Source organism: Lepidochelys olivacea, assembly GCF_965140295.1.
Source record: "Lepidochelys olivacea isolate rLepOli2 genome assembly, chromosome: 17".
NCBI classification, from domain to species: domain Eukaryota; kingdom Metazoa; phylum Chordata; order Testudines; family Cheloniidae; genus Lepidochelys; species Lepidochelys olivacea.
The window spans coordinates 9,142,036-9,169,097 of record NC_140427.1 but is presented as its reverse complement, the minus strand read 5'-3'; the positions used below and the strand labels follow the sequence as shown (position 1 = coordinate 9,169,097).

At 45.3% G+C, this 27,062-nt stretch overlaps 1 protein-coding gene across 1 annotated transcript in view; it reads left to right on the top strand.

Annotated features, from left to right (window-relative positions):
• The window catches only part of AKAP1 (A-kinase anchoring protein 1), a 42,229-nt gene extending 15,496 nt beyond the window's left edge, over nucleotides 1–26,733 (top strand). Inside the window, exons 2-11 of the mRNA XM_084650778.1 lie at nucleotides 6,142–7,870; nucleotides 12,522–12,655; nucleotides 13,508–13,634; nucleotides 16,607–16,734; nucleotides 18,361–18,538; nucleotides 20,844–20,994; nucleotides 22,308–22,375; nucleotides 23,755–23,828; nucleotides 25,056–25,121; nucleotides 25,270–26,733. Of these exons, the coding sequence (XP_084506904.1) occupies nucleotides 6,166–7,870; nucleotides 12,522–12,655; nucleotides 13,508–13,634; nucleotides 16,607–16,734; nucleotides 18,361–18,538; nucleotides 20,844–20,994; nucleotides 22,308–22,375; nucleotides 23,755–23,828; nucleotides 25,056–25,121; nucleotides 25,270–25,332 (2,694 nt within the window). The 5' untranslated portion in view covers nucleotides 6,142–6,165 and the 3' untranslated portion in view covers nucleotides 25,333–26,733. The remainder of the gene's footprint in view (nucleotides 1–6,141; nucleotides 7,871–12,521; nucleotides 12,656–13,507; nucleotides 13,635–16,606; nucleotides 16,735–18,360; nucleotides 18,539–20,843; nucleotides 20,995–22,307; nucleotides 22,376–23,754; nucleotides 23,829–25,055; nucleotides 25,122–25,269) is intronic.
• The last annotated feature ends 329 nt before the right edge of the window (nucleotides 26,734–27,062 follow it).

Here is a 27,062-nt window from a genome sequence, read left to right as displayed (position 1 = left end):
AAGAGTATGGAGTCTTTATCCTTTCCACTTAAAAAAGTGCATGGAAAAACTAAAAGCCTGAAACTTATTTTTTTAATGATTTAAAAAAAAAAAAGTTATTTGAGCCTGCAGAATGTGAATCTACAGCTTGAAAAGATGTGATGTTGGCTGGTTAGCTGGAACATCTTATCTTCAGCAGAGTAAGTCCTGCTAATCAAGCTGTGCTGGGCAACCCGGGAGCCACTGTGATTTCTCTCTTTCTCCCTCCGTCTATGAGGTTTGTAGCTTAAATCAGGCAGGTACAATGCATGCAGCTAGTTCTACAAAAGAATCTCTTATGTAATTGAAGGAAGCACTTACCACAGCGGCTCGACATAGTGGAGATGTTACTGTGCTGCTTAATTGATGTCTGTAGTCACTTGTGCTTCAGTGGTTTGGAATAAAAAAAAAGCATTGTAGGGTTCATTGTCTCAGTCTCCTGAGTGTCACTTCGTGATGATAATAGTGTCCTAACTGCGGAGGCAAAGGCAGGGATTGTACAGTAGGAAAATCCAACTGAAATCCTAACCAGTCTCCAGTTGTGAGCCTGGATAAAGAAGTTTTCAATATAACTTCATGGCATGGAAAGTGTCTTGGAAATCCTGGACCAGATTTTTTTTTTTTTTTTTTTTTGAAGTGGCTGGTGATTTTGTCTAACTTGCTACTTCAAAAGGGCCTGATTATCAGAGTATCTGAGGACCTTACAACTTTAATGTATTTACCTTCTTAGCTTCACTGTGAGGTGCTCTGTGTTTTTTAAAAAGCGGGCCCCTTTAAAGCGTCTAATTCCCCAAATCACTGGTCGCTTTTGAATAATCTGTTCCTTGTGCTTACATTAACACCAAACTCTTTTCCGGTTCAGAGTGAGAATGAACATGGCCAGTAGAGACTGCCGTGGTGATTTCCTCTTCTCTAGTTCAAGAAAGTATGTGCTTCTAAAAAGGAGGTAAAACGTCAGTTATTAAGCAACACGAGCCATTCCCACTGTAGTGAACTTTACAGTCCCTGTAAAAAGTGTTTACTTCTGTCTCTCATTGGCAGAGACTTCTGGGGTCTGTCTAGATAAAAGTTCTTAATGTAGCCAAAGAAACCTTGTCACACTTTAAATCCTGCTCCATGCAAGGGTACAGTGTGAGAACGCTCTGCAGCTAGGCAGTATTGTTGTAATGGACAATGATTTAGCCAGCCCCACCTTCCAGCTGTGTAGATTTTTGTCTGTTAAGGAAAGGCATGTCCGCCCTGCCTTTTTATAACTCAAACAACATTGGCAAAGGAACAGTGTGACAGTTGAAGCATGTGGCATGAGTCTCTCTTTGGACTGTAAGTGTCTGGCATGAAGTCACGAGGCCTCGAATCAGAAAGTGGAGCAAAGGAGAAAGCGGCAGCTCAGCTCTGCAAAAAGTCAGAAGAATAAGAGGCGCTACTTGGCTACATCCAAAGCAGCAGGATCGCTATGGGCTGAAAGCTTTTTAAAGAGATAGTTTTATAGGGACAGCGCAAGACTGCTGTCCAGTTTGAAACCCTAAAGCACTGGGGATGGGGAAAAGGTGTTCCCTAGGGTTTCATCCTGTTAGCTCAGAAAAGGCAGTTGGTAACTTTCACTTGAATTAGCAAACCCTTGGCTCCCCTGTGGTCTTTAACTTGATGTGCTAACTTGTGTGAAAACTACAAGCCGCCTTGTCTTCATTTACTTTAGTTAAGCACACACCTCAAGCAATATAGCTGCATTACAGAGGGGTGTCTGGAAGGAGGAGTTAGGAAGCATCACAGGCTTCCCCCGGGGACTTAAGTTCAAGTCCAGGTCTGGCTCACCAGACCCTGGCAGTGTGAAGTAGCTAGAAAGGGAGCAGATTGTCTGAATCGTTGTCCAGTGTCCCTGGTTGGCAGGCCACCCCGCAGTATTACAGTGGGAGGAAGCTGGCTCCCTGTCCAAGCTGCTAAAGGAATTGAAGAGAGAAGGGATGGTAAAAAACAAACTGCACCCTGCTCAGGCCAGGAAGAATTGTCCTAGTCTCTGTAGTATCCTTCTATAACTGAGCAACCTGTAGGGAGAGGGCAGGGACTTGTGGGGGTTTTGGTTTTTTTGCAGGCCTGAGGTGGTGAGTCGCTTGGAATGTCAAAGCTGTTTATGTCCACTTAAAGTTGGTGCACGGATTGAGGTAAATCGTGGTGCTGGAGGGAGTGGTTCAGGGTAGAACTTCCAAGGAAGGGCACTCCTTTAGCGAGAATATCTGGCAGGGCTTTGCAGCACCACAGCTGAGGGACTGACTAGCTGAAAGGGCCATTCAGTGTCTCCCTAGATACCCATGTTGTGATCCCAGCTCAGCAGCCTCTCTGCCTTAACAGCAGACAGGGGCGGGGGAAACGCCATGACCCTGCTATGAATGCAGCAGAGTGGATTAGCCGCTCACATGACCTTGAAATTTGTTAATGTGCTGAAATGAATCCAGAGGGGAGTCTGCCTTTCTCCAAGTAGCATTCTGATGCGGGGAATAGGAGGCAACCCTCCCCATGCTTCTTGCTTACCGGTTTCTCTTTATAGACATGAAAGCACACTCCTAAGCCTCTCCTACTCTCAAAAGTAACCCTTTAAAAAAAATTAAGGTAATTAACCGATGCTGTATCTAGCTCAGCAGAAAATGTTTCCTGAATTCCTGCCATGGGGTGTGCACACAACATCCAAACAATGCGCTACAGAAATAGCTGAATGCAGTGCTAGTAAAAGATGGTCTGTAGCCCAGGAGGCTGATGTCCCAGGTCCCTCCTCAGAAAGAGCAGAGTGACTTTCCCTCCTGCCCACGTGGTGCTTTAAACTTGACCTGGAGGCCCTACCTCTAGGGCTAGAGGGGAGCTGCTTTCCCACATACTGGCCTTATCACTGACACTTCAGTGACCGGGGTGTCTCTTTGTTGGTGGGGCAGACGCTTGTCTTCTGGAAGCAGGCTGAGGCCACCAATGCATGACAGTTGGAGCCACCAAACGGCTATCAGCTAGCAACAGCCCTTGGCTGCTACTGGTTTAAACCAGTGACCCAGAGGCAAGAGACTCTGTATCCCATTGCCAAAACTTGGAGCCAGCCAGTTTGCAGAGTGGAGGTCTTGGGGCGGCGTGTCTCTTACTGCTGACATCCCAACTAAATTTGTTTCTCCTTCCTGACCCTCTTGTTAATGATAGAAAGGCTGTAACTTAGATAAAAGTCAGGATGCACGGAGATCTTACTATTGCTTTGGCCTCAGTCCACTTGGCTGTGGCAAGAAATCCATGCTTCCAGGAGGTGTAGGTGGCTTATGCCTGCTCTTAGGCTCAGGAGGTGAATTAGGGATGCTTGGAGTTGCCTTGATTTTTGTCCCTTTAAATCAGTCTCATGTCACTAATGTAACTAAATATAGCAGGTAATTTTAAAATAAGAAAAAGCTGTACTGTCCCCAGCCTAATCTCAGTCCCTGTTGAGACAGGATAATGAAACTTTTACATTCCTCCCTCCCCCCAGAACACTGTCTTCAAATGTTAACCTCCAAAGCATCAATTCTCCTTCAGGGGCATGGAGTGATACTATATTTCCTGCTAATTTATTCATAGACCAAGCTGTAACCAGGCTTCCAGAGGAGCGTTTCCTTGTGACACAAAGGAAATCTCCTTTGGCTTTTTCAGTCTTATCTGAGTGCTGACTCATCACCAAGCAGGCCAGCCTCACGGGAGCCCTAGGGCATCGTGTTTGGGGTTTTTTTAAGATGTCAGCAAGGAGAACCCAGTCAGAGAGATTCGGATTCCTGCTCTACATTTATTCCTAAAGGGATTTATTCCTACAATCTGATGGGAGGTGGGGGGAAAGATACGTATAACTAAAATGAAGCTATTCGAGGGTGTAAGGGTTTTTTCCCTTCTCCAGTTAAATAACCTGCTTTGTGTTCGAATGTCAGTGAACTACCAGTCTGAAAATGTTAAGTAGATGTTCACTTCCTGGGGAAAATACTTAGGAATTTCCATGCTGGATCAACCAATGCTCTACTTAGCTATCCTGTCTCTGACAATGCCCAGTACTCGATGCTCCAGACAAAAGTGCGTGAAACCCAGGTTAGGAAATAACCTGCCATTAGGAAACCCTGAACTCCATTAGAGATTGGTTCAAGTCTTAAAGCATGAGAGTTTATATCCTTTGTGGAACTCTTGTTTTTAAACTGTGGCTTTAACCCTTGCTACCAGACCTTTAGAGGTTCCTGTTAGCCATGCTGATCTTCTGGTAGGACCAAGCTCTTGGCCTCAGTGATAAAGCAGGGCTTCTCCTCTGACAGCATGGACTTTGTTAGCAGCCTTTGCTTCCACATTTTGAAATCCAGTGGTTTAGAAAGGCTTGTTGACTGAATATCTACAATATGGCAGTGTTAAATTAACCAGCCGTGGAATCTGTATGACTCCATCTCCTTCAAGAAGCCAAATATTCCTGAAACTCTTTGCTTCCAGTGGGCTGCCTGAATACCAATCACTTTAATTGAATGGCATTCTGGAAACAGTTTTACTGGTTCTAGAAACCAGTTTCCAGTATTCCTCCCCCTCCCCCAGGGCATGCTGTAGTCTGTGTAACACAGATCTAATATTGTAGGTCCTACTCATTCTCTTGTGGGTTGGTTTCTCTAAAACCAATTTGCCATAATTAAAACGGTGAGCTGATTGACTTGTTTCAGTTCTTGCATTATGTAGCTGCATCCTTCAGGCAAAGACCCAGCTATAGACCGAGAAGAGTAGGGAAGGAGGGGTGTCAACATATGTCTTGCTTAACTTGCAAATCAGCTGATCAGCACAAGGGGTAGAAGGACTCGTAAGTTTCTGGAAATGCTCGGTGTGCGGCATGCCAGGTGTCCGTATCCCATGTGTTGTGATATCCTGCGTACTGTGACCGGTTAGGGAGTTGGGTGTCTTAAAGCATTTGTAGCTTCGGGTATGTGAGCAAGCGTAGTACTTCCACCTCCAATGAATCTAACTATGTCATAAGTAATGGCAGTAAGGTCCTAGGTGAGGGGCTGGGTTGCCTGCTCTGTGTTGTGTTTTTTAGACCAGATGGCTTTCACTTCAGAGAACAAGCTTTTCAGAGGAATATCTAGATGTGACTTCTGATTGGGCCGCGCACTTGGGATCTGTTAAGCACAGACACTCTTTCTGCCATTTTTAATGGAGATAAACAGTTTTCTTAAATATCCCGTTCTTCTTGCTGAACTGCAGAACTAAATCTTGTGTGTCAAAGCAGCTGGGTGTTTCAATGATACAAATGAGAATATTCACCTGTGTACCCGTGTTTCCTTGAGTTAATATTTCAGTGGTATGTTTATGGATGGGCATATTAATTGTGAAACAACTCAGACATTGTGGCTTCAAAATTTCAGCACTCTGCTCCTTTTTGACAGCAGCTCCTAAGCAGATAGAAACCCGAGATGCGCTTAAGGGGGAGCGGGAAATGGAGCCAAGAGAAGGCAGAGTGGGAAAACATACTGGACGAGGCAAGGGCAGAGTCTAGTACATACTGGATTTTGGTATTAAATAGCTGGCACCCACTTGAGCTGTCCTACCTTCTCGTTTTTATTTGCATTACAGCTGTTCTTGGAGGCCCAGTCTGAGATTAGACCCCGTTGTGCTAAGTGCAGTGGATGCTCATAGTAAGACAGTCCCTGCCCTGCTGGGCTTGTGGTTTAAATAGACAAGACAGGTGAAGTGTGGGAGGGGAGGCACAGGCCCAAAGGGGTGAAGTGATTTGTTCAAGGTAATGAAGCCCCACAGTGGCAGAAGCTGAAATAGAGTCCAGATCTCCTGACTGCAAGTCTAGGGCCCTCTGCGCTGGACCATGCTGACATAGCAGAGATGTCCCTTTAGCTAGACAGAAGTGCTTTGCTTTTAATCAAAGTAGCCAGTGATTTGGGAAGAGAGAGAGGTTTAAGCTACACTGAAAGCAGTCAGTACCACTAGCTAGATTTGTCCCAAAATAAATATTCGAGGAATCTGCAGAACCTTGACCCCTCCCTTATCCTTTCCCATCCCATTACAATTCTGCTATATAACTTCTCTCTCTTTCTTAGGAATCATATTATTATTTTTTTAATGCTAGTTACATCTCTCTCTCTTTCCCCTCTCTAGGTATAATTGCTGAGGCTCATTAAAATGGCTTTACGCTTCCGCACTTTCTTCCCGTACGCCTTACCTGGAGTGCTGGCACTTATTGGTTGGTGGTGGTTTTTTTCTCGTAAAAAGGAGCGTACAAGCAATCGCGACTGGCAAGCATTAGCTGGCGTGGAAGATCAGAGGATTGGACCTCCCATAAAGGAACCTCTGTCCAGAGAAGCAGTAAATGCTACTAAAGAACTGCCTGTGCCCTCTGAAGAGGACTGCCCAGAGAATGAAACCTTAACTTCCCAGCTGTCTGTAGGGTTAATGACACCCTCTCTGGCATGTGACGCTCAACAGAGATTAGATTCCTCCAGGGACCATCCTGCCACCACAATAACGACCGTCGCATTGGGCACGTTTGAGGACGACAGTGAAAAACTGGAAAGAGCAGCGTCTCGCAATGAAACCGGGTCCCTTGCACAAGTGTCTCCCCCTTCAGCCCCGAAGAGTGTAGAGTGCTGTGACAATGCTGTGCTTGTTACCAAGCAGGAGTCAGCTTTCAGTGGAACCCCAGACCAGCAGCCATTGGCGTGTTCCGGGGTAGTGTCAGTAGAAGAGTCTTTGGGAAAGATTGGGGAAAGTGGTAAAGCAGATATGACACACGATTCATTGGAGAATCCATCGAAGGAAATCCAGTGCCCAGTGGCTACGTCCTCAAACACTGGCTGCCTGCTGGCCCTTGGCTCTGAACCAGAGGATTCAGCCACTGCCCAGTCTGCCATTATAGATGAAGATGATGTTAAGGAAGTTGAGGACACTGTCCCTTGGAAGAGAGAGTCTGTAGTTGGGAAGCTACTGAATAATTGTGTAGAGTCTGCTGGGTCGGACCTGTCCGGGGAAGAGGAGGTGTCTGAGATGACCGTCAGTACTGTGCCTAAATGTCATGGAAGGGAAGAGAAGTGCTACAGGGATATGCAGTCAAAAGGAGATGGTTTGGAAAGAGAGAGAATTGGAGGAGTGAGTTTGGACAAAGATGAAGTTGAGAAAATTGAGCAAGCAGCCATACAGATTATTTCCAAAGTCATCTTGGCAGCTACTGAGGAAGTGCTGTCTAGTTCAGTAAGTGATGTGTCCAGTAGAATCTGTCAAGTTGCGGTCAGCCGGGTTGATAGACCGCTGGAGAGAGTGAGCATTTCATCCGATGAGATGCTTGCGGTGGAATCTAGCAGGGGGAATGAAGCAGTTACCACAGAGAATGTTGCAACAATACCTGTTCCCCTATCGGAAGAGAAACTCCATCGTTACATGTCGTATTCCAGCTGTTTGAAATACGGGCGCTTATCTAACCCAGTGCAGGTGGACCCAAAAGACCATCAGCCAAAGAAACCTGTGCACAGTGAAACCCAAGGAGATAACCGGACTTTGGTTACGAACAATGGAGAATCGTTGGAAGAATCGCATGCGGTAACGGAGGATTCTGGGTGCAGCGCATGTACGTCTGAAGATGGGACGAATGTCGAGGATCCCTTGCAAAGCACGTCACTGTCTCTCCTATCAGGCCAGCATTCAGACTTGCTGAGCATGTCTGTGATCCAGGACACTTCTGCAGAGCAGTACGTGGCACAGAGTGAGAAACCTCAGACCCCTATATTAGGGGAAGACAAAGTGCCATACAGCAATGGGGTGCTGAAAGGGGATGGTGCAGATCTGAGACACGAGAAGCACTGGACAGCGGAGACAGATGCAGATCACTCGGGAGGTAAGGGTTTACATCTCTTTGAGAGCCTCTCACGAGACACATGGGGGAAGGTACATTAGTATAGCACTGAAAAGTCCTGCTCAGCAGACATAACCCCAACCCTCATCACAATTCAGAGGGCCTGCTCATGGGTAAAAATCCTACCCAAGTTGTTAGTAGATGTCTTATGCTCAGATGGACAGAATGATCCCACCCTAGGCTGCCAGCTCCTGCATCCCACAGTGATGGGAGCTCTAGGAAAAACGGTAGCGAGGTACGTGGTGTCCAGGAAACTCATCATGCTGGCCCCCATCCAGCAAAGCATTTAAGTGCATGATTAACTTAAGTCACGCGAGCTGTCCCATTGGAATCAGTGTTTGTTGGATCGGGGCCAGGAAGCTCAGCACCTTTCAAGCATGAGCCCCAGAAGCGCAAGCTTGTTCCCGCTTGAGTTCAGGCAGCATCTGTTCGGCTGTAAGCATTAGGCTCTTGCCTTCGGTGTGGACCATTCACCAAAGGGCTGCACTAATGCCAGTTTCTGAGACACATGGACGTGCGGACAGATGGAGCAGGGCAATTGCGTGAGGTCCTAAGACAGCATCATCTGTGTCGGCACTAACACGGTCTGTTTGCTTGGAAAGTGGGTGCATGACGAGAGATCTCAGCAGCTCGTGCCTCTCTCTAGCTAGTGGGTGGGTAGTGTGAAAGCCGGGGGTTGTTTCCCTAGCGGCTTTATATTAGGTTAAACACAAACTTCAGCCTTAAAAGCTGTATGTAAACATTCTTCATACAAAAAGAAAAGGAGTACTTGTGGCACCTTAGAGACTAACCAATTTATTTGAGCATAAGCTTTCGTGTAGCTCACGAAAGCTTATGCTCAAATAAATTGGTTAGTCTCTAAGGTGCCACAAGTACTCCTTTTTTTTTTTGCGAATACAGACTAACACGGCTGTTACTCTGAAACCATTCTTCATACAACCCTCCAGTGCAAACAGCTCCTAAAGACAGGCTGCATTCTATAGTCACTACAGAGTAACAGGAGAGCTGCCTGCTGCTAGCTAGCAGGCTGTGCAGCTTTTAGTAGGAGACCAGGATTAACCATTTTCTAGATGTCCCCTCTGTAAGAAACGCTCCTTACTAAAGGAAGGATTTGCTCTTACCCTGCCGCATACGCTTCTCGGAATGACTAGCGGAAAGAACAAAAGCTCTAATACAGGGGCTGGAGCGAGACCACGCAGGAAAGCAACAAAACTCTCGCGCCAGGATGAACTCCGAGGTGATGTAGAGCAGGGATTCTGAACCTTCTTTTTTCCAAGGCCCCCCAACATGCTGTAAAAACTCCACAGCCCACCAGTGCCACAATAACTGGCTTTCTGCATATACAAGCCAGGGGCAGGTGTTAGGGGGTAGCAAGCAGGGGAACTGCCTGGGGCCTTATGGCACAGGCCCCCCACACAGCTACATTGCTCCGGCTCTGGCTTCGGCTTCAGCCCCAGGTGGAAGGGCTCTGCTTTCTGCCCCGGGCTGCAGGAGGTCTAATGCTGGCCCTACTTGGTGGCCCCCCGAAACCTGCTTGCGGCCCCCCCCAGGGGGCCTTGGACCCCTGGTGGAGAACCACTGGCGTAGAGGGTGATGTAGGTTACTTGGCATGTGCGAGTTGAATGCTGAAAGGGAAGAAAGGGGGTGTAGCAGGAAAAGCCACCTCCTGCATCCTTGTCACCTCCCTGAAATCCCCACGTGTCACAGCTGCATCTTGATCAGAAAGTCTAAATTGAGACCCGCCAGGCAGATAGCGGACCCAATTGTATCAGAGCTCTGGCCCGACTCAGGAAGTGGCAGAAACAAAGCAGCTGCTAGGGTCCCTTGAGTTTTTGGTGTAGTGGAGCCAGGTGGCCAGAATACAGAAGAGCAAGCGAGGACTGTTGGATCCACATCCCAGTAATGTGCTAACAGGCAGTTTGCTGGGAGCTTATCACCTTTCTCATCCTTTTAATGATGTCCTGGGCCTCTCCCTCACACCGTTCCCTAACCATATTTGAAGTGTTGAGATGCTATTTAAGAAATCGGTGGCTTGCCATAACTGGGACTAACAGATTCTCACCCTTCCATTGCCTGATCTATTGATATGTATTCCCAGTTACCATTCTGAGGTTTGGCAAATTCTAGTCCTCAGATTAGGCCCAGAGTCATTAGAGGTACTGTTAATTTGGGAACTCCCATGTGCAGGGTCGCAACACTCATACTTGAGGAAAAAGCTTCTGAATTTGCAATGGTTTTGCTAACACGGTTAGTAAACACAAACAATCCAACCCAACCACGTAGGCAGCAGTAATACAGTATTAACTTCATGTCTGGTGTCCTATCGTACGTACAGTCACACCATCCTTGTGGAGACCTAGGGCTGACGAGACAGGCTGTGATTCAGGAGGGTGATCTCTAGCGCACCAAAACGGTCCAATGGTCGAGGTCTCAACAGTCTAGGCTGTGGTTAGCCCTGCTATAGGGTCTCGTGGCTGCTGTAAATATTCATAAGAATGTTCAGCCTCCTTTGTCCATAACGAAATTCCTCACCCTAATAACGTTGGGGTGTCCTTATGCTATAGGTTAGGTATATTAATTCTCTGACTTGTAAACATATACATCAGTTGGCTACAGTAACAATCATGCGGTTGAACATCTGCTGCTGTTCCTATCCTAAAATATCCAGACTGACATCAACTGCGTTCTTGTGGTTAGGTGTCGGTGTATTTTTCACCAGAACAAAGTCTTATGATATCTTGTGACTTAAGTTAGACAGCAGTGACCTCACTTACGCTAAGGCTTGTAGGCCTCATAGCTCATGCAAAGTGCTTAAGCTAATATCTTACAGGCTTGGGCCTGTAGGTTTCTTACATTACTACTTGATATACCTTGTATCTCTCATACCCTTCCCAAGCAGAAGATGTTGTCCTACCCTTGCTTCCCAGAGGCCCAAAGCTAGCTAACCATGGGGAATCATAACCCCAAATCTCAACCCCCCTACCACAAGCAGCTTTTGAGAAGTATTTGGGCTTAATTATTGGGTGTTAAGCATCGGATACATCTGGATTCCCCATTCAAAGGTCAGGGGCCCTTTTCTGCTAGACACTAAGTCCCTGGCCTAGAGAGTTTGCATTCTAAGTAAGTAAGTGAGTAAATCAGAAACTGCCTTGGGCTACTAAACAGAATCTCCCTAAATGCTGTGTTGTGTGCTCAACTGAGGAGTAATAGGGAAAGATCTGCTTACTCACACTCCAGTGGTATGAATCTGATTCCCATTAAAGGAACAGCTCCTCTGAACTTCAGCTTGAAGTGATCCATTCCAGTTTTCAATGAAACTAAACTGAATTCCTTAACAAAGGGCCCCTGTTTTTCACACTTTGAAACTTGCTTTTATCAAATCACATGTGTCAAGATGCATCTCTTGCCAAGAGCCCAGGCGTGTGATCTTTGGCTCGCCATGTGTCTCTAAGTTCCTTGGGCTTTCCCACATCCCATCCCAAAATGACTAAGATCTTTAATATCACCTTGCCCCTCAGAGGCTTCTTCAAACCTAATAACTGGAATGGGGAGCAGCGTACTTTAGCCTCAGCAGGACCTGCCTCGTTGAGTTGCTTGGGAGATGTCTGGTTCATAGTATCCTGAAGCCCTTTTAAGATGGGGTTTTTTTGCAGCTGGAATGTTCCATGAGTCTTTGAAGAAGGTCCCTTCAATTGCTCTGAAGATTTCCTCCCCTTCCAGCCACGGGTGGGAGGATTCAGGAGCATCACAACAATGGCCCTTCCCATTCAAATTGTGGGACGAGTCTGTGCTTTGCACTGAAGCAGCCACAACCTTCCATAAAGAGCTTTCAATCTATCTTTTATTGATGTTTGCAGGGCCTCTCTCACTGAAGTAGCAGGGCCCCTCCTGCTAAGCGGAGGGGTCAGTGATGTGTGGGTGCTCCTCAGTACGGCACATGTGGTCTGCTGCAAAGCCATAGATCTTTGGTGGTGGCTTATCCTTCCCACTGCTTCTACCTTGGTCCAGGGCAGCAGTGATCTGATGACAGGAGGCTTCCAATGGAAAAGACTCCATCTCCCTTTTCCCCAATAACTCATAGCTAGGTTTGGAGTCTCAAGTATGAAGAAGCCTTCTCACGGCTAGTATTCCACTGCCAGTCCTATTTAATCCAAGGGGACATAATTCTGATCCTGTGACTGTATGGAGTTTGCATTCCACTAGTAATAGCACCTGGCTTCTGTGTTTAACCCTGCACAAACTCTTGGTGTCTTGCATGCTGCCCATTGCATTACACATTATGCTTGTGAACACAGCAGTTCCTAATTAGGTTCAGATTTATATCACAGGTGTGGAATTCTTCAGGAGGTTTTAGGGGACAGAAGTCTGTTTCTAGTGGCCTGTTCCCATAAGTACCACAGAGCAGCCCTTGACACATGTTTTTCCTAGAGGAGCTGAGAATTGAATAGCAGACTCACAATCTAGAGCGTAAAGTGGGAATGTACAGTAGGGCCTACAATCAAGGATGTATGTGAAATGGGAGTTTTGTCAGCCTTCATGCGGTGTCTAAGAGCTTGGATTATGCAGACTGTCTGAATGTCATGGTGTGGTGGTGGTGTGGGTTTTTTGTTTGTTTGTTTTTGTTTTTTTGTAGGTTCAGATGTAAATAGCATGGATTCTGTGGACAGCGGCTGTGCTCTTGGGAAGGCGGAGAGTTGCCAGAACTCCAAACCAGGAGTAGAATCCAATAAGTCTGAGCTCACTATCTGGGAGATAGAGGTGCCAAAGGTAATGAGCCAAATACTCTGCATCCGTAACTCCCTGCACTGACCTTGGGGAGTGTTGGTTAATGGTTTAAAGGGGGACTGGGAGTCAACTTCTGGGTTCGAGTCCGGGCTCTGCACATGGCCCTTCTGTATCTCCCTCTGTCTATAAAAGGGGTGCTATGCTTTCCTACCCCCTCAGGGTGTTGGGGCTTAACACTCCTTGAAATATCTGCTGAAGGACTCCAAATGCAAAGAATCCTTGTAGGGCTGCCAATTTTCGGTTTTAAGCGATAAACTTCCACCGCACAATGCCATGCGGTGGGGCCCCATTAAACTACGTGAGAAGCTTCTTTTTCTGGGATAGTGTAACCTAGGCACAGGGAATCAGCCCTGCGGTAGAAGAATCCATATCACTGGCCAATGAGGACAGGCTATTAGTATTTCTCCAGAGAAACTTATAATTAAAGAACTAGAACGTAGGGTTCTTTTCAGTGAAAAGCACAATGGCATAAAAAGAAATGGGGCCAGATTCAGAGATGGGGCAATTCCGTTGATTTCAGGAATCACGCTAACCTACATCAGGCCTTCATGTCTGTGCTGCACTTGCTGTTTCTGCAGACTAGAAAGATGGACTTAACAAAATGTGAGTAAATCAGAAACTGCCTTGGGCTACTAAACAGAATCTCCCTAAACTCTGCTGGGCCAGTGTCAGTTTACATTTGGTAGAAGCCCAGTCTGCGCTGAGTTCCGATTGGTCCCCAGCGCCCAGTCAGACCCTGTGGCATTTCTTGTAGGTGAAATTAATCATTTAAAAATTAAAGATTCAAGGTGCTGTTCTTGCTTCTCACTGTGACTTCTCCATCTTTCCATCAAGCACTTGGTTGGTCGGCTGATTGGCAAGCAGGGGAGGTATGTGAGTTTTCTGAAGCAAACTTCTGGTGCCAAAATTTATATTTCAACGCTACCTTACACCCAAGATGTCCAGATTTGTCACATAGAAGGTGAGTGAGATGATTCCCAATTGTGGGGTTTTTTTAGTCTGTGTTGTCTGAAATCTAATCTCTGGGTGCTTAGATAAAGGGATGAAGACCTGACTGCAGTTTGGATACTTAACTTTGAGTCCTGTGCTCAAAATACTACCACGGGTGCTTCAAATAGCATCAGTGGTAGGCCATGTCTATGCTAGGAAGGCAGGTGAATTTTTAGTGCAGTAAAATCGTGGGGGGAGCATATGATTCATAGATTCATAGATATTTAGGTCAGAAGGGACCATTATGATCATCTAGTCTGACCTCCTGCACAATGCAGGCCACAGAATTTCACCCACCACTCCTACAAAAAAAAAAACCTCACACCTATATCTGTGCTATTGAAGTCCTCAAATTGTAGTTTAAAAACTTCAAGGAGCAGAGAATCCTCCAGCAAGTGACCCATGCCCCATGCTACAGAGGAAGGCGAAAAACCTCCAGGACCTCTTCCAATCTGCCCTGGAGGAAAATTCCTTCCCGACCCCAAATATGGCGATCAGCTAAACCCTGAGCATATGGGCAAGATTCATCAGCCAGATACTACAGAAAATTCTTTCCTGGGTAACTCGGATCTCACTCCATCTAATAGCCCATCACAGGCCATTGGGCCTATTTACCATGAATATTTAATTACCAAAACCATGTTATCCCATCATACCATCTCCTCCATAAACTTATCGAGTTTATGGCTTACCTCAACCAGCTCATGGGTGTTAACACACAGCTGTCTTGTCCACACTAGGATTTTAAAATGTCCATATTTCCCTAGTTTGGACAAGGTTTATGGGGTACCATTTTCCCAAACTCGCCTTACAGAGATGTGAGAGAGAGAGGTTGTTCTCTATCTGTTTCCCTAACCATATGTCTGCACATACAGTGATATGGAGACATCAAGAGTTCCTCTGAGGCTACGTCTACACTGCAGCTGGGGTTGTGATTTGCAGTGCACGTAGGCATACCCGCGCTAGCTGTACGCTAGCTAGTTCGCTAAGAAATAGCAGCGAGGACGCCAAGGTGCGGGCTTCAGCGCCGGCTGCATGAGCCTGCCTGACTCCCCCCGCCCCCCGGATACATACCGTCTTGTGCTGCGTGCCATGGCACCATGGGCTCACTGCTGTTTTCAGCAAGCTAGCTAGAGCGTGGCTAGCGCAGGTATGTAGCCTATAATGTGGTAGCCTCTAGCTAATCCCCTGCTAACAACCCCGCTGATCAGATTTAGGTAAAAACGAAAACAAAGAAAAGTGGAACTAACATGTTTGCGGCCATTGGATTGTTCACGTCACCTGTATTTTAGATCCCACTTGCCTCATAGGTTTAGACTGTAAACTCTATAGGGCAGGGACTCTCTCAGGCTTGGCCTACGCTGGAGGGTTATACTGGCATAGCTGCGTCAGTCAGGCATGTATTTAAAAACAAAAACCACCACACCCCTGAAGGACACATCCATGCTGACAAAAAACCCCAGTGTAGGTGTTGGTGGAAGAGCGATCTGCAGTCGATTTAGTGGGTCTTCACTATACCTGCTAAATTGACTCTCCAGTGCATCAATTGCTGCAGCGTTGATCCCCAGTAAGTGTAGACATGCCCATAGTTAATTTGTTCAGGGATGTGGTGTTCCTGTGTCTAGTCTCCAGGGCCCTGCTGTGCTGGCATAGTCTCTGTAGTGGAGGCATACCCTTATGCTGTGCCTGTTCCAGCACAATGGAACCCATTCTTGGCTGTAACCTCGTCACCACTGTAATCAACATAAATAAGTTGCTGTAGATTTTGATAAGAGAAATCACTGAAAATAAACTTGTGCTAAAATATTTTTGTAAATGATGTGGGGAGCTGGGAAAATATTCCATTTGCCAGAATCTTTAAAGAGCCACTGTACAAAGAAATATCACTTAAAAAAAAAAATCTTTATCTTGGTTACTCAGACACTATAGACACTATATTAAAACTGAATGGTTTTAAAAGTATGTGTTGCCATTTATGCTTCACATAACGCACAGCCAACCTGTGGAACTCCTTGCCAGAGGATGTTGTGAAGGCCAAGAACATAACAGGGTTCAAAAAAGAACTAGATAAATTGATGGAGGATAGGTCCATCAATGGCTATTAGCCAGGATGGGCAGGGATGGTGTCCCTAGCCTCTGTTTGCCAGAAGCTGGGAATGGGCAATAGGATGGATCACTTGATGATTATCTGTTCTGTTCATTCCCTCTGGGGCACCTGTCATTGGCCACTGTCGGAAGACAAAATACTGGGCTACATGGACATTTGGTCTGACCCAGTATGGCCATTCTTATATTAATCTCTGTGCTTGGCTCATCATGGACAGATGCTGTGCTGGTTGGTTGTTTCCTCAGTTTGAGGGATGTTCCTTGCACTAGCAAAATAGCGTTTTGGGTCATGGAGTGTGGTTGAGACTTTCAAAGCAGGATATAACCATGCATCTTTCACTAAAGTTAATAGCAGGGATGTAGCTGGATCTTCTGCATGGCTTTGAAAATATCAGCTGTCAAGACTCTGTCACTGAAACTTAAACACACACACAACCCCGCCACACTGGGGATTTTGTTTTAGCTATCTAATGTGGGGTTTAGCACTCATTGAATAGCCCTCTTCGGTGAAGCAGAAACCAGCACACAGTGATTGCATGGCAGGAGATATCTTGGCCCAGTTTTATTTACAGCTGTGCTGGTATAGACAGGAAAGATCTGTATGTAATCGTATCACTCAGAAGGAGTTAAAAGGTACTGCCAGTCAGGGGCGCTGGGACAATTTGTACAGTCGCAGGAGGTGCTGAGGGTCCTTGAACCAAACCGTAAACCCTGTGTATATGATAGAAAGCACTTCAAGTCAGGGGGAGAGTGGCGGCACCCCTCGTTCCAGCACCTGGGGCTCAAGTGTGTGCCCAACATATCCACGCGATTTGACTCGGTCTTTTTGTCTTCCAGGCTCTCAGCATCATGTGGACAAAGCGCTGAGTCTGATTGGTAAGAAGTTCAAGGAACTGAGCCTCACCAACATTTACGCTCCTCCAGCCCCATCACTGATGCTGCATTCCCTCCCTATGACTTCCTGGGTAAGCCCCAAGGCAGCATGCCAGCTGTGTTTATATAGACAGACTCCATGGACGTGCGTAGGAGATGTATCCATAAAGCCACATTGCATTCTCCCTTCATTTTGAGTGTCCAATATCAAGGATGGCCTTATTGAGTAGGCCTATCGTACAATGACTAGGCATCATCAGTTTCATAGATGGATGTGCTGGAAAGACCGGGCATGTACGGAGTAAACGTGCTCCTTGCCTGAGAACAAAGACCACTTCTTGTTCCATAGCAGCCACTGTACAAGCAAGCAGCCCCACAAAGATTCCTTCAAGAATGTCCTTTGCTTTTCTTGATCAGCACAGATGCGGTTGTTGCATGTCAGACTGTTTCCATCTGTCGTCATGCTGCCCTGTGTTTAATTTCCCGGAACACACTCAGAAAATGTACCCAAACCTTCAACCCAAACATGCTTAATCTCTGGCAGTTACACGTCTGACATAATGGGCTTTTGCCTACAGTCTAGACATGTTTGCTCAAGGAAATAACTCTTTGGGTTTTTAGTTTGTGAGTGAGGAGATATTCTGGTTCTGTTCTTACAGTCCATTTGCCACATGGTCAAAGATTGAGACAATCAGTGTCTGTATATATTGGTTGTCATGTGACTGGTAGAATCATACTGAATTGTTACTTTCCAGTAGCATCACATTCCCTTTAAGCGTCTTATTGCAGTTATTCAGATCTGGCATTGTAATCAACCTCCGCTCTGTCCACACAATATTTCACATCTGTTTCCCTTTCCAGATGTCTATAACTGACAGTCCATTTGGTGACAGATCCTACTGGTTACACCATGGACTCCAACATCCGTTAAATAGCTGAATATAGCTTAGGAATATATACCTATATCTGCATCCACAAGCAGCAAGGGGGCTGAATGTTTCTAATTCTTTGAGCCTTCTCCTTTAGGTTTCTGTTTATAACCTTAAAGGGAAACTCCAATACAGCTCAGGTTGTGGTAGGTGCCTTTAGGTTCTGCTAAGTTACAGCATACCATCAAAAGTCTGATGGCTGCGCAATGGCCTATGTGAAATGACTTGGGAGGGAAATCTGTGAAAGTGTCTTCATCTCCGAAACCACCATCACAAACTACTACTTATTTGGCAGTCTCAGGAGAGAGGCCAGGAGCTCAGATGAGCATGGATTTAAACTACTTTCTCCAACAAGTGATTCTGCCAGATCAGAGTTGAGGAATTTTGGCACGATGGCACAAAATGAGCCTGCAATGTTGTTGTCTATAGTCTCCCTGCCCTACTGATAAATAGCATCCTTTAGCGTTGTCATTGTGCGTGCTGCTATGCAACATACACAATTGCTTCCCCAAAGAATTTACACTCATCTGATCCCCCTTCATGAGACCATATGTGAACAGTGACGCTCCGTCAGCTAGTCCTAGGTTCAAACTAGTCTCCTAGAGGTGAAGATCTAAAGAGCCCACTTCTAAATTCCTGAATCACTTAGGGCCCCCCCCCCCTTTTTTTTTGTAGTAGAGTAGATAAGGTATCAGTGAAACTGAGTATATTACTAACCTTTGGAATGAGTGAAGCTCACGTTGCAATAGTACATTCATGGAAACGTAATGCTAACTCTCTCTGTGGCAGCTCATGCTACCGGATGGAGTCACCGTAGAAGTAATTGTTGTTAACCAAATCGACGCAGGACACATGTTTGTACAGCAGCACACGCACCCCACGTTCCATGTGCTGCGCAGTCTGGACCAGCAGATGTATGTCTGCTATTCTCAGCCTGGAATTCCAACTCTGCCAACTCCAGTAGAAGGCAAGTCAGTTTGTTCCTCGTGAATTGTCAAGCAGAAAGTCTCCTCCTGGGATCTGTCCCTGGTCTGTCCTAGTAGCATCTAGCAGACTTTCTCCTCTGCGCTTCAGAGTAACTTGAGTCTAGAGTTCACTGAAAGGTATTTTTTCAGTGTCTTTCCCCTGCACTCCCTGAGAAATCAAACTACAAGCTTTCCATGTTCTCAAGTTTGCCCTGCCCTCCAGAGATGAGGGTCTATGACAGAATTTGTCATGGGTCAGACCATAGAAAACCTATGTAAAAATGAGATGCAATCATTCTTTACATAACATTATTTACAAATTGATTAAGCTATGTGAGTTTCCTCTAAGGAGACTTAACTTGGGAAAATAACATGCAAAATAAATGGGTGTTTGTAGCTCCTAAACATTGGGCAGGGCGCTGTGGAAGATCAATGTAAAAGCTGTGTTTAAAACTACTAGCAAGCCCCCTGTAATAGACTTTGTGGAAGGGGTACTAAAGCTCACGCTTCAGGTCTTCAGCAAAGGTCAAAGCATTAGAGGTCAGGATGAGCCCTAATGTGGGCGGAAGACTACTCCACGTCTGGCTATTGCAGAGTTCTTCCATTTTCCTTTGAAGCCTCTGCTGCAGGCCAGTGTCAGAGATGGGATATTGAACTAGACGGGGCTTGGTTCTGATCCAGTCTGGCAATTCCTATCTTCCTACCAAGGTAAATTCAAACCAGAACTATTCTGGCCAGTTATAAACTACTCCAAAAGCTTTGAATGTAAATCTTGCCACAGCATGAGCTAGCATGAATATAAGCATGAACTTGAGTATTTTTTTTTCATACAACACACAGTCAACCTATGGAACTCCTTGCCAGAGGATGTTGTGAAGGCCAAGACTATAACAGGGTTCAAAAAAGAACTAGATAAATTGATGGAAGATAGGTCCATCAATGGCTATTAGCCAGGATGGGCAGGGATGGTGTCCCTAGCCTCCGTTTGCCAGAAGCTGGGAATGGGCAACAGGATGGATCACTTCATGATTACCTACCTGTTCTGTTCATTCCCTCTGAGGGACCTGGCACTGTCGGAAGACAGGATACTGGGCTAGATGGACCTTTGGTCTTACCTAGTATGACCATTCTTATGAGCAGTATTGCTACAAGAAGCATGTGTTACCAGTTTCTCGGTGGAAGCGGAGGGGCGTTTTTTATTTGCCTTTCCCATAGCTGGTGTTTTCATCTCTCTCTCTAGTCTTGTCAGTCAGGGAGCAGCATTGCTGCGCATTCCTGAAGATGTTTGCTGCCAGCACCCTAATTATAACATCAGGATTATTTTCTTTGCTATCAAACACCGTCATTTTCTCCTTTATAGAGGTATAATTTCTGGCAATGCCTCCAGATTGCTGGTGTGCACTGTAGGGTGGGGGAGAAGCGTTCCTGACATGGCTGTTTCTGCTGTATGTGTGTCTCTCTCACTAAAGCAGTTCAGCATGGTGTATGGGTCCAGCATGGTGTACCCATTTTTAAACAAGGGCGTGTTTAATTGAGCAGGGGGTGGGTCTGTGTGTGGCTGTTCCTTGGTGGTTCAGAAAGGTCGCAGCTCAACTGAATCTTTTCTTTTCAAGGCACCTTCTGGAGAACAGATGTTTGTCCAGTTTATACAGCGTGAGACTCACCATGCCCCCGTAGAGGACTATTCAGTTGGTCGCGAACGCTCTGAATACTTCCCTTGCTCAAGTTACTCATGTTGAGCTGCTACTTTAAAACAAACAAAAGTGCAAAATTGAACATTCTAAGTACGTTTAGAGAGTTTAAAAGCCTCTTATTACTTCAGGTGGGGTTAGTCCTACGTCGACTTAATATCCCCATACAGGGCAAGGCAGAGCTAAAAGTGTACTGTTACTGCAGCTGCTAGTGGCACCGACCATACTTGTGCTTGGCGCTGTACGTTCATACAGCAAGAAACAGCCCTTCCCTAAGAGCATGTGATCAGAATAATCAAGACAAGAGGTGGGAGGGGAAACTGAGGCACAAAGAGGCGCATTGACTTGCCCAAGGTCATCCAGGAGGTCATTGGCAGAGTCAGCAATAGAACCCGGGACTCCTAAATCCTGATCCAGTGCTCTGTCTGCTGGATCCTGCTGGCTTCCTGCTGCAGGGCGCTAGGTGTCTCGTCTGAAAGCAGCGTGGGTAGGTAGCCCCGTGTCCTCCCCTACGCTGCTCTTCTTCCTCAGCAGACTCAGGAGCCTGTTCCAATGGGACTTCTAGAAACAGGCACTAATGCTGAATCTTCCCGCTCCGCCCTATTTTGCTTTGCAGTCGGTGTGATCTGTGCTGCTCCAGGCTTGGATGGCGCTTGGTGGCGGGCTCAGGTTGTCGACTACTTCAAAGATAACAATGAAGTGGAGATCAGATATGTGGACTACGGAGGATACGAGAGAGTTAAAATCGACACACTCAGGCAAATCAGGTCAGGAACTACGTTTTTCCTCCCTTGACTGGAAAAAAAAAAAAGAACTTTCATAACTGAGTGTAATGGCTTGATAGGTGTAGGTGTCTCCGCAGTATGATGAAAGCATTAGGGGGGAGTGGTTCTCTCAGCAACGTACAACCATGTTGGACACCTGGCTTCCTCACAGACTCCCCTGCCTCTTACATCATGCTTTCATCCATAGATGTCTAAGCGCTCCACAGAGGAGGGCAAATGTAATCCTCATTTAAGTAGTGGGTAAACTGAGGAACAAAAAAGTGATGTACCTAAGGGCACCCAGCAGCAAAGCCAGGGATAGACCTTCGGCCTACGTGCTGCATCCAATACCCCATCCGCTGGGCTGGGCTGCGTCACGAAAACTGTGTCCCTGTGTAGTGACATGCTGGGTGTGTTTGGGGACTGACGCCCTTGTTGTTCTCTTCCTGGTGGGAAGTGATGAGGCACTGCATACGTAGCATGTGCCCAGCTGCACCAGGGAGAGACATTGCCCTTTCAGAGCGGGTTCCCCCAGTCCCAGTGGTGCACCATTTACATGGCTGCGTTGTGGTATGGAATAATGAGATTGTGCAGAGCCAGGGCAGGGGAAGACAACTTGGGGGGAGAACAAATGGAGAAGCACTCGTAATCCCTGCACGTGGGTCTAACTTCCAGCTTCCTACCTCGGCATGGTGTAGGTTCTTCTAAAATTTCCTGCCATTGCTTTGCTGCTGGTAGACAAGGTACCAGTGACTGTTAACACTTACAGTGCTTGAAACATGTGTGCCTGCCACTGGCCTGGTCTGTACGCCTGCTCCCAGTGGAGAAGCTTGAATGAATGGTAGGAAGTGTGAGGAAGCTCTGGCTTTGTACGGATGGAGTGGTGGGCGAGATGAGGAAGCAATCTCATGATTGTAGTGGTGCCTAGAGGACCCGGGTGAGGTCAGGACCCCAGTGTGCTAGGCACTCTGTGTAACAAGCACATAGTAAGCGATATCCCTTCATCAGAGTTGACGAAGGACGGGAGAAAAGGAGTACTCCATCTTCATTTTGCATGTGGAGAACTGAGACTAGGTGGAAGAGCCCAGAGCTTGAACCCAAATCTCTCATTCCCATGTCTTAGTCACAAGATGATCGCTCCTCTCGTATGAATTTTGCTCAAACCCTTGTTATGCGTACCGTGTCTATTCTTTTAGCTGTAACTAATCTGAAGCAAATGAATTCCTGCTATATCAGCCATCATCAGTTTAAAGAGTAATAAGGAATTAGGGCAGAGGTGTGTTCTTCTATTCAAATTGATTCTCTTCTCTTTTAAGGTCTGATTTTGTAACACTACCCTTCCAAGGAGCAGAAGTTTTATTAGACAATGTGGTGCCGCTTTCAGGTAACATAAATCACTGGAGAGAAACTAATGATGGGTGCTCATGGTGCTTGGTTAAACAGGATGGCATCCGTTCAGAAGCCAGAGTTGTCTAGACTTTCTCCATACCATTTTGTGTACAATATCTGAGATGACTAGAAAGTGGATGAGAAAATTATTTTTTTCTTGCTTGGTTTTTGCCTTTGCCAGCACTGTGGAACTAGTTCCACTATCTTTCCTGTCTACTCGGTGTTCAGGTTTTTCACACGGCTGTGGATGGAAAGAGAAAGAGAGTTAGGGGAGAAATAAGAATATAACTTAAAACCATAAATTGGCAGAACTACCAGAGGGCAGCTGGAGGACCTAGAACTATTCTTTAAACCCCTCTTTGCCAATGGATTAGATAGATAGCAAGTGTACTGTCCCTTTAAGGTAACTAAATAAACACCTGCAGATTAATTCCCAGATCTACTAGACAAACCTCTGACATTCCCGTACTGAAATTGATGGTATGTACCATTCTAAGTGTTCTTAAAAACTGCCTCAGTGCTCGAAGAGGAGGGGAAATTCATGGTGTCCACGAACGTTTCCTATGTTGTTGCCGATAGAAATCCAGCCATGTTTTGCAGGTGCCTAAAAGGCTTTTCAGTTCTCAATATTGAAGGATGTTAGCCCGACCCACTGATAGCACCCTTTGATGTCAGGACTCTGGGTATCAGGAGAGGAAACCTGCACGGGCGGTAGGCACAGGGTTTGCCTCTGGCGAGGCTGTAGATGGATGGCAAAGGTCGAAAGTCATTCCATCCCAAGCTACCAGCAGCAGAGTTCACTGTTGGCATGCGCTCTGCAATAAGGTACCTCTTGCAACATCTGCAGCAGCATAGGGAGTGTCATTGAAGAATACGCAGACAGTATTAACGAAGAGTGCAGCTTGCAATGTTAAAATTCCACCCATCCTGCAAGGGACTTCTTATCCTGTCAATTAAATTCCATTGAATGGTACTGAGTTCCTGTTCACTAAACTCCCTGCAGGACAAGGGAGGTCCTGAGCTTCCTTGGCTCAAGAGTGCCACATTGAAAACTGAAACGTTAATGTAAACTACTATATGTGAAAACACCAAGTGTCCTTAGCAATTACTTTGAATCCATTTATGCACATGTGGCTACTGAGCTAGGATCCTTTTAAAGAGAAGTGTTCATCATCTCCCCTCTGTAATACGCATTTCAGTGTGGTCTCGTTCGGCTTCATATACTGTAGATGCCCGTAGCAATGATGAGTGAGGTGAGGTTCTTCGGTCAGTGTTATGCAGGAGGTCAGCCTAGATTATTGTAATAGTCTCTTCTGGCCTTAAAACCTATGAGCCTGTGAATGTCTGACTTGTTTTCTCCTTTTCTTTCCAAAGATGAGGATCACTTTTCATCAGAAGCGGACTCATCCGTTAGTGAAATGACCAGAGGTACACCTCTGCTTGCACAGGTTTGTATATTATTCTTCATTTGGCACTAGTGCAATGGCTGCTGGAATAGTGTGTCCAGTGCTGGTGTCAGTAATTCAAGAAGGATGTTGATAAATCAGAGAGGGCTCAGAGACGAGCCCTGAGAATAATTAAAGGATTGGAAACCATGCCTTAAAGTGACAGACTCAAGGAACTCAATCTATTTTGCCCATCAAAGAGATGAGTAAGGGGTGACTTGATCATGATCTGTAAGTACCTAGATGGGGGAACAGATTTGATAGCAGGCTCTTCGATCTAGCAGACAAAGGTACAACAAGATCCAATGGCTGGAAGTTGAAGCTAGACAAATTCAGCCTAGAAATAAGGCTTACTTTTTTTTAATGACAGGTTTCAGAGTAACAGCCGTGTTAGTCTGTATTCGCAAAAAGAAAAGGAGTACTTGTGGCACCTTAGAGACTAACCAATTTATTTGAGCATAAGCTTTCGTGAGCTACAGCTCACTTCATCCGAAGTGAGCTGTAGCTCACGAAAGTTTATGCTCAAATAAATTGGTTAGTCTCTAAGGTGCCACAAGTACTCCTTTCTTTTAATGGTGAGGGTAGTAAAGCATTGGACCAGTTTACTAACGGTTGTGGTAGATTCTCCATCACTGGCAATTGTTAGGATTGGCCGTTTTTTTAAAAGATATGCTCTGGTTCAAATTGGAATGAATTCAGGGAAGTTCTAGGCTCTGTGATATACATGAGGACCGACCAGATGATCACAATAGTGCCTTCTTGTATTTCATAGATTATAATGCTGGAATATATGAAATGTCTAGAAAACGGTCAGTGCTGCTTATGCTTGGGCAGGATTCTCTTATCCTAAAGTAACTTAGTACTATGTTAAATCAAAATCCATAGTACTATGATAAATCAAAAGTTAAGTGAAACCCTCTGGAGATGGGAAACACTCAGCTCTTACCTGCTACTAGGACTCATGCTAGTGAAATCTTATCTCCCAAGCATGGACCAAGTGTTCTCTTGAGTAATAACACCGAGCTCCCTCATGCTGCTCTTGATCTGTAGTTCTTAAAGCAGTGGTCAAAGGAGGCAACTATCTTTATTTTATAGATGGGGAGACTGTGCCACTGTTTTCCCTCTCAGCCCCAAGAAGTGAGAGCTTAACAGCAGCAAAGCTATGTCTTAGCTCACTGACGCACCAGCTTGTCTGCTGTGCTATATATTAACACGTATGTCTGTTTCCAGGTCACAAACTATGACAGTGCAACGGGCCTGCCTCTTATCCAGCTGTGGAGTATGATGGGAGATGAGGTGCGTACACTTGCAGAAATGTAGTGCTCTGGTTTGTATAGACTCCAGACGTGGGTTTAAAAACCTCTGCTTGAGTTATGGGGATTTCTTTTACTGTTGCTTTTAGGCTGGTATTTCCTTCATCTGTGTCTCTCTCATTTTTCCTTAGGTGGTGTCAATAAACAGAGCTTTGGTGGAAAGAGGATTTGCTCAGTGGATTGACAGTTACTAGTAAACTCTGAGAGGCCCCAAGTGACCCTTTTTTCTTAAAAAAAAAAAATAAAATAAAAAAAATCCTTTTTTTGCACTGTATTAGAATTGGGTTTGGCAATCCTGTAGGGAAGACGTGTCTGTTTACACCACTGCGCAAAACCCTGTGGTCCATTGAGACTTGTTTGCTTGACTGTTACCATTTCACTTGAAATACATACCTCATTTCAGTGAAAGGCAGGGAGTTACTAAAAGCCATAAAAAAGATACCGTAGCTTTAAAACAAAACCTGTCCCTGGCCTAGTTCTAAGAGTTATTTAAAAAAAAAAAAGTGGGGTTTGCTTGAAGCTAACAAAACACCCCTACCATGTGTTTACTGTGGCTGCAGGTCTATTGCACAGATGCCCCAGAGGTTCAGTGGCTGCTTTTTCTGAAAGTGATGTTGGCTGTTTCTTAGAAATAGGTTTGCTGCCTAGAAAGCCAACATCAAATATGTAAGGGATTTAAAGTTCAGTTGTCTATTGACTTTTCCATGTTGTGCCACGAACTTGCACAAGCTTTGTTCGTCTGATCCATTACTGATGCTGGGAGACAAATGAATTGCATTCATGGCACTTACCCTGGCACATGTCTCCTGGTAGAAATGTTTTAGGCTTGAGCTGCATGGGAAGAAAACTTCATCTGTGCAGACCTTTGAAATGTAGGATGAATTACCACTACAACTATAGATTGTAAATCTGCTAAGTTCCAGATCATGTATTTAAAAAAAAAAAAGATTGCCAAACCCGATTGTAATTTGTAACCATTTTCTAGCTGTGCAAGTCTGTGTAAATATATATAAAATCATTGTAATATTTTGTAAAAGAGAAACACTGGAAATTACGAAGGGAACTTAAAAAGAATTTTTTTCCACACCAAAATGTCCTCTGTAAGTAAAAACGGTTTGGAATCCGTCAGTACAGCTGACGTACTTGGTACATCCGAATGTGGGAGTGTTTCTGCTCTGCTGTGTACAGGATTAGCGTTGCTCTAGATCGCTGTATGGTATGATTTGTGATCACTGACTCCTTTGCTGTACAGATCTGTTTAAAAAAAAAAAGGTAACAATTTGGAATTGATATTGCAGTGGTGTTCTTTCTCTCTCTTGATTTATGTTGGTCCCTTTTAGATTGATATCAAATGTGGAATTTAAAATTTTGTTCAAATAATTTAAGATAACTTAATACTATTAAAAAAATATTGTAATGTACCTGCATTTAGACATGTGTATTGAGTTGAGGTTTGTTGCTGGCTGGGAAGACATTTGACAGGAAAGCACTGGTATAATCAAGCCTTGGAAAATGAGAATCTTTTGGACCAATCCAGAGACTCTTTTTTTTTTTTTACTTTTGGTGAGCTGCCATGCTGGTCCACCGTGCAGACATGAATGTAGCTGCCTACACCAGGATTTGATCAGATCCATTCAGATATGGTTTGAATGTATTCTCTTTTTTATGAATTCTCTCTATTCGGGGGTGTACAGTTTAATGTTAGCAATAATGATGTCCAATGAAAACAAAATTGATAGGTTGGTTAAATCCAAAAAAAGAAAAAATCCTCTTGGAATGTGTTTCCCATTTCAATTAAAGCTCCAGTTTTAAGCCATCTTAATCAAAATGTGATGAGTAAGAGCCTTCATTTCCAGGCCTCTGGTGGTATAGGTGTGGGTGGGAAGGGATCTTTACTTGTTAGAGTGGCAGGTGAGACCAAATA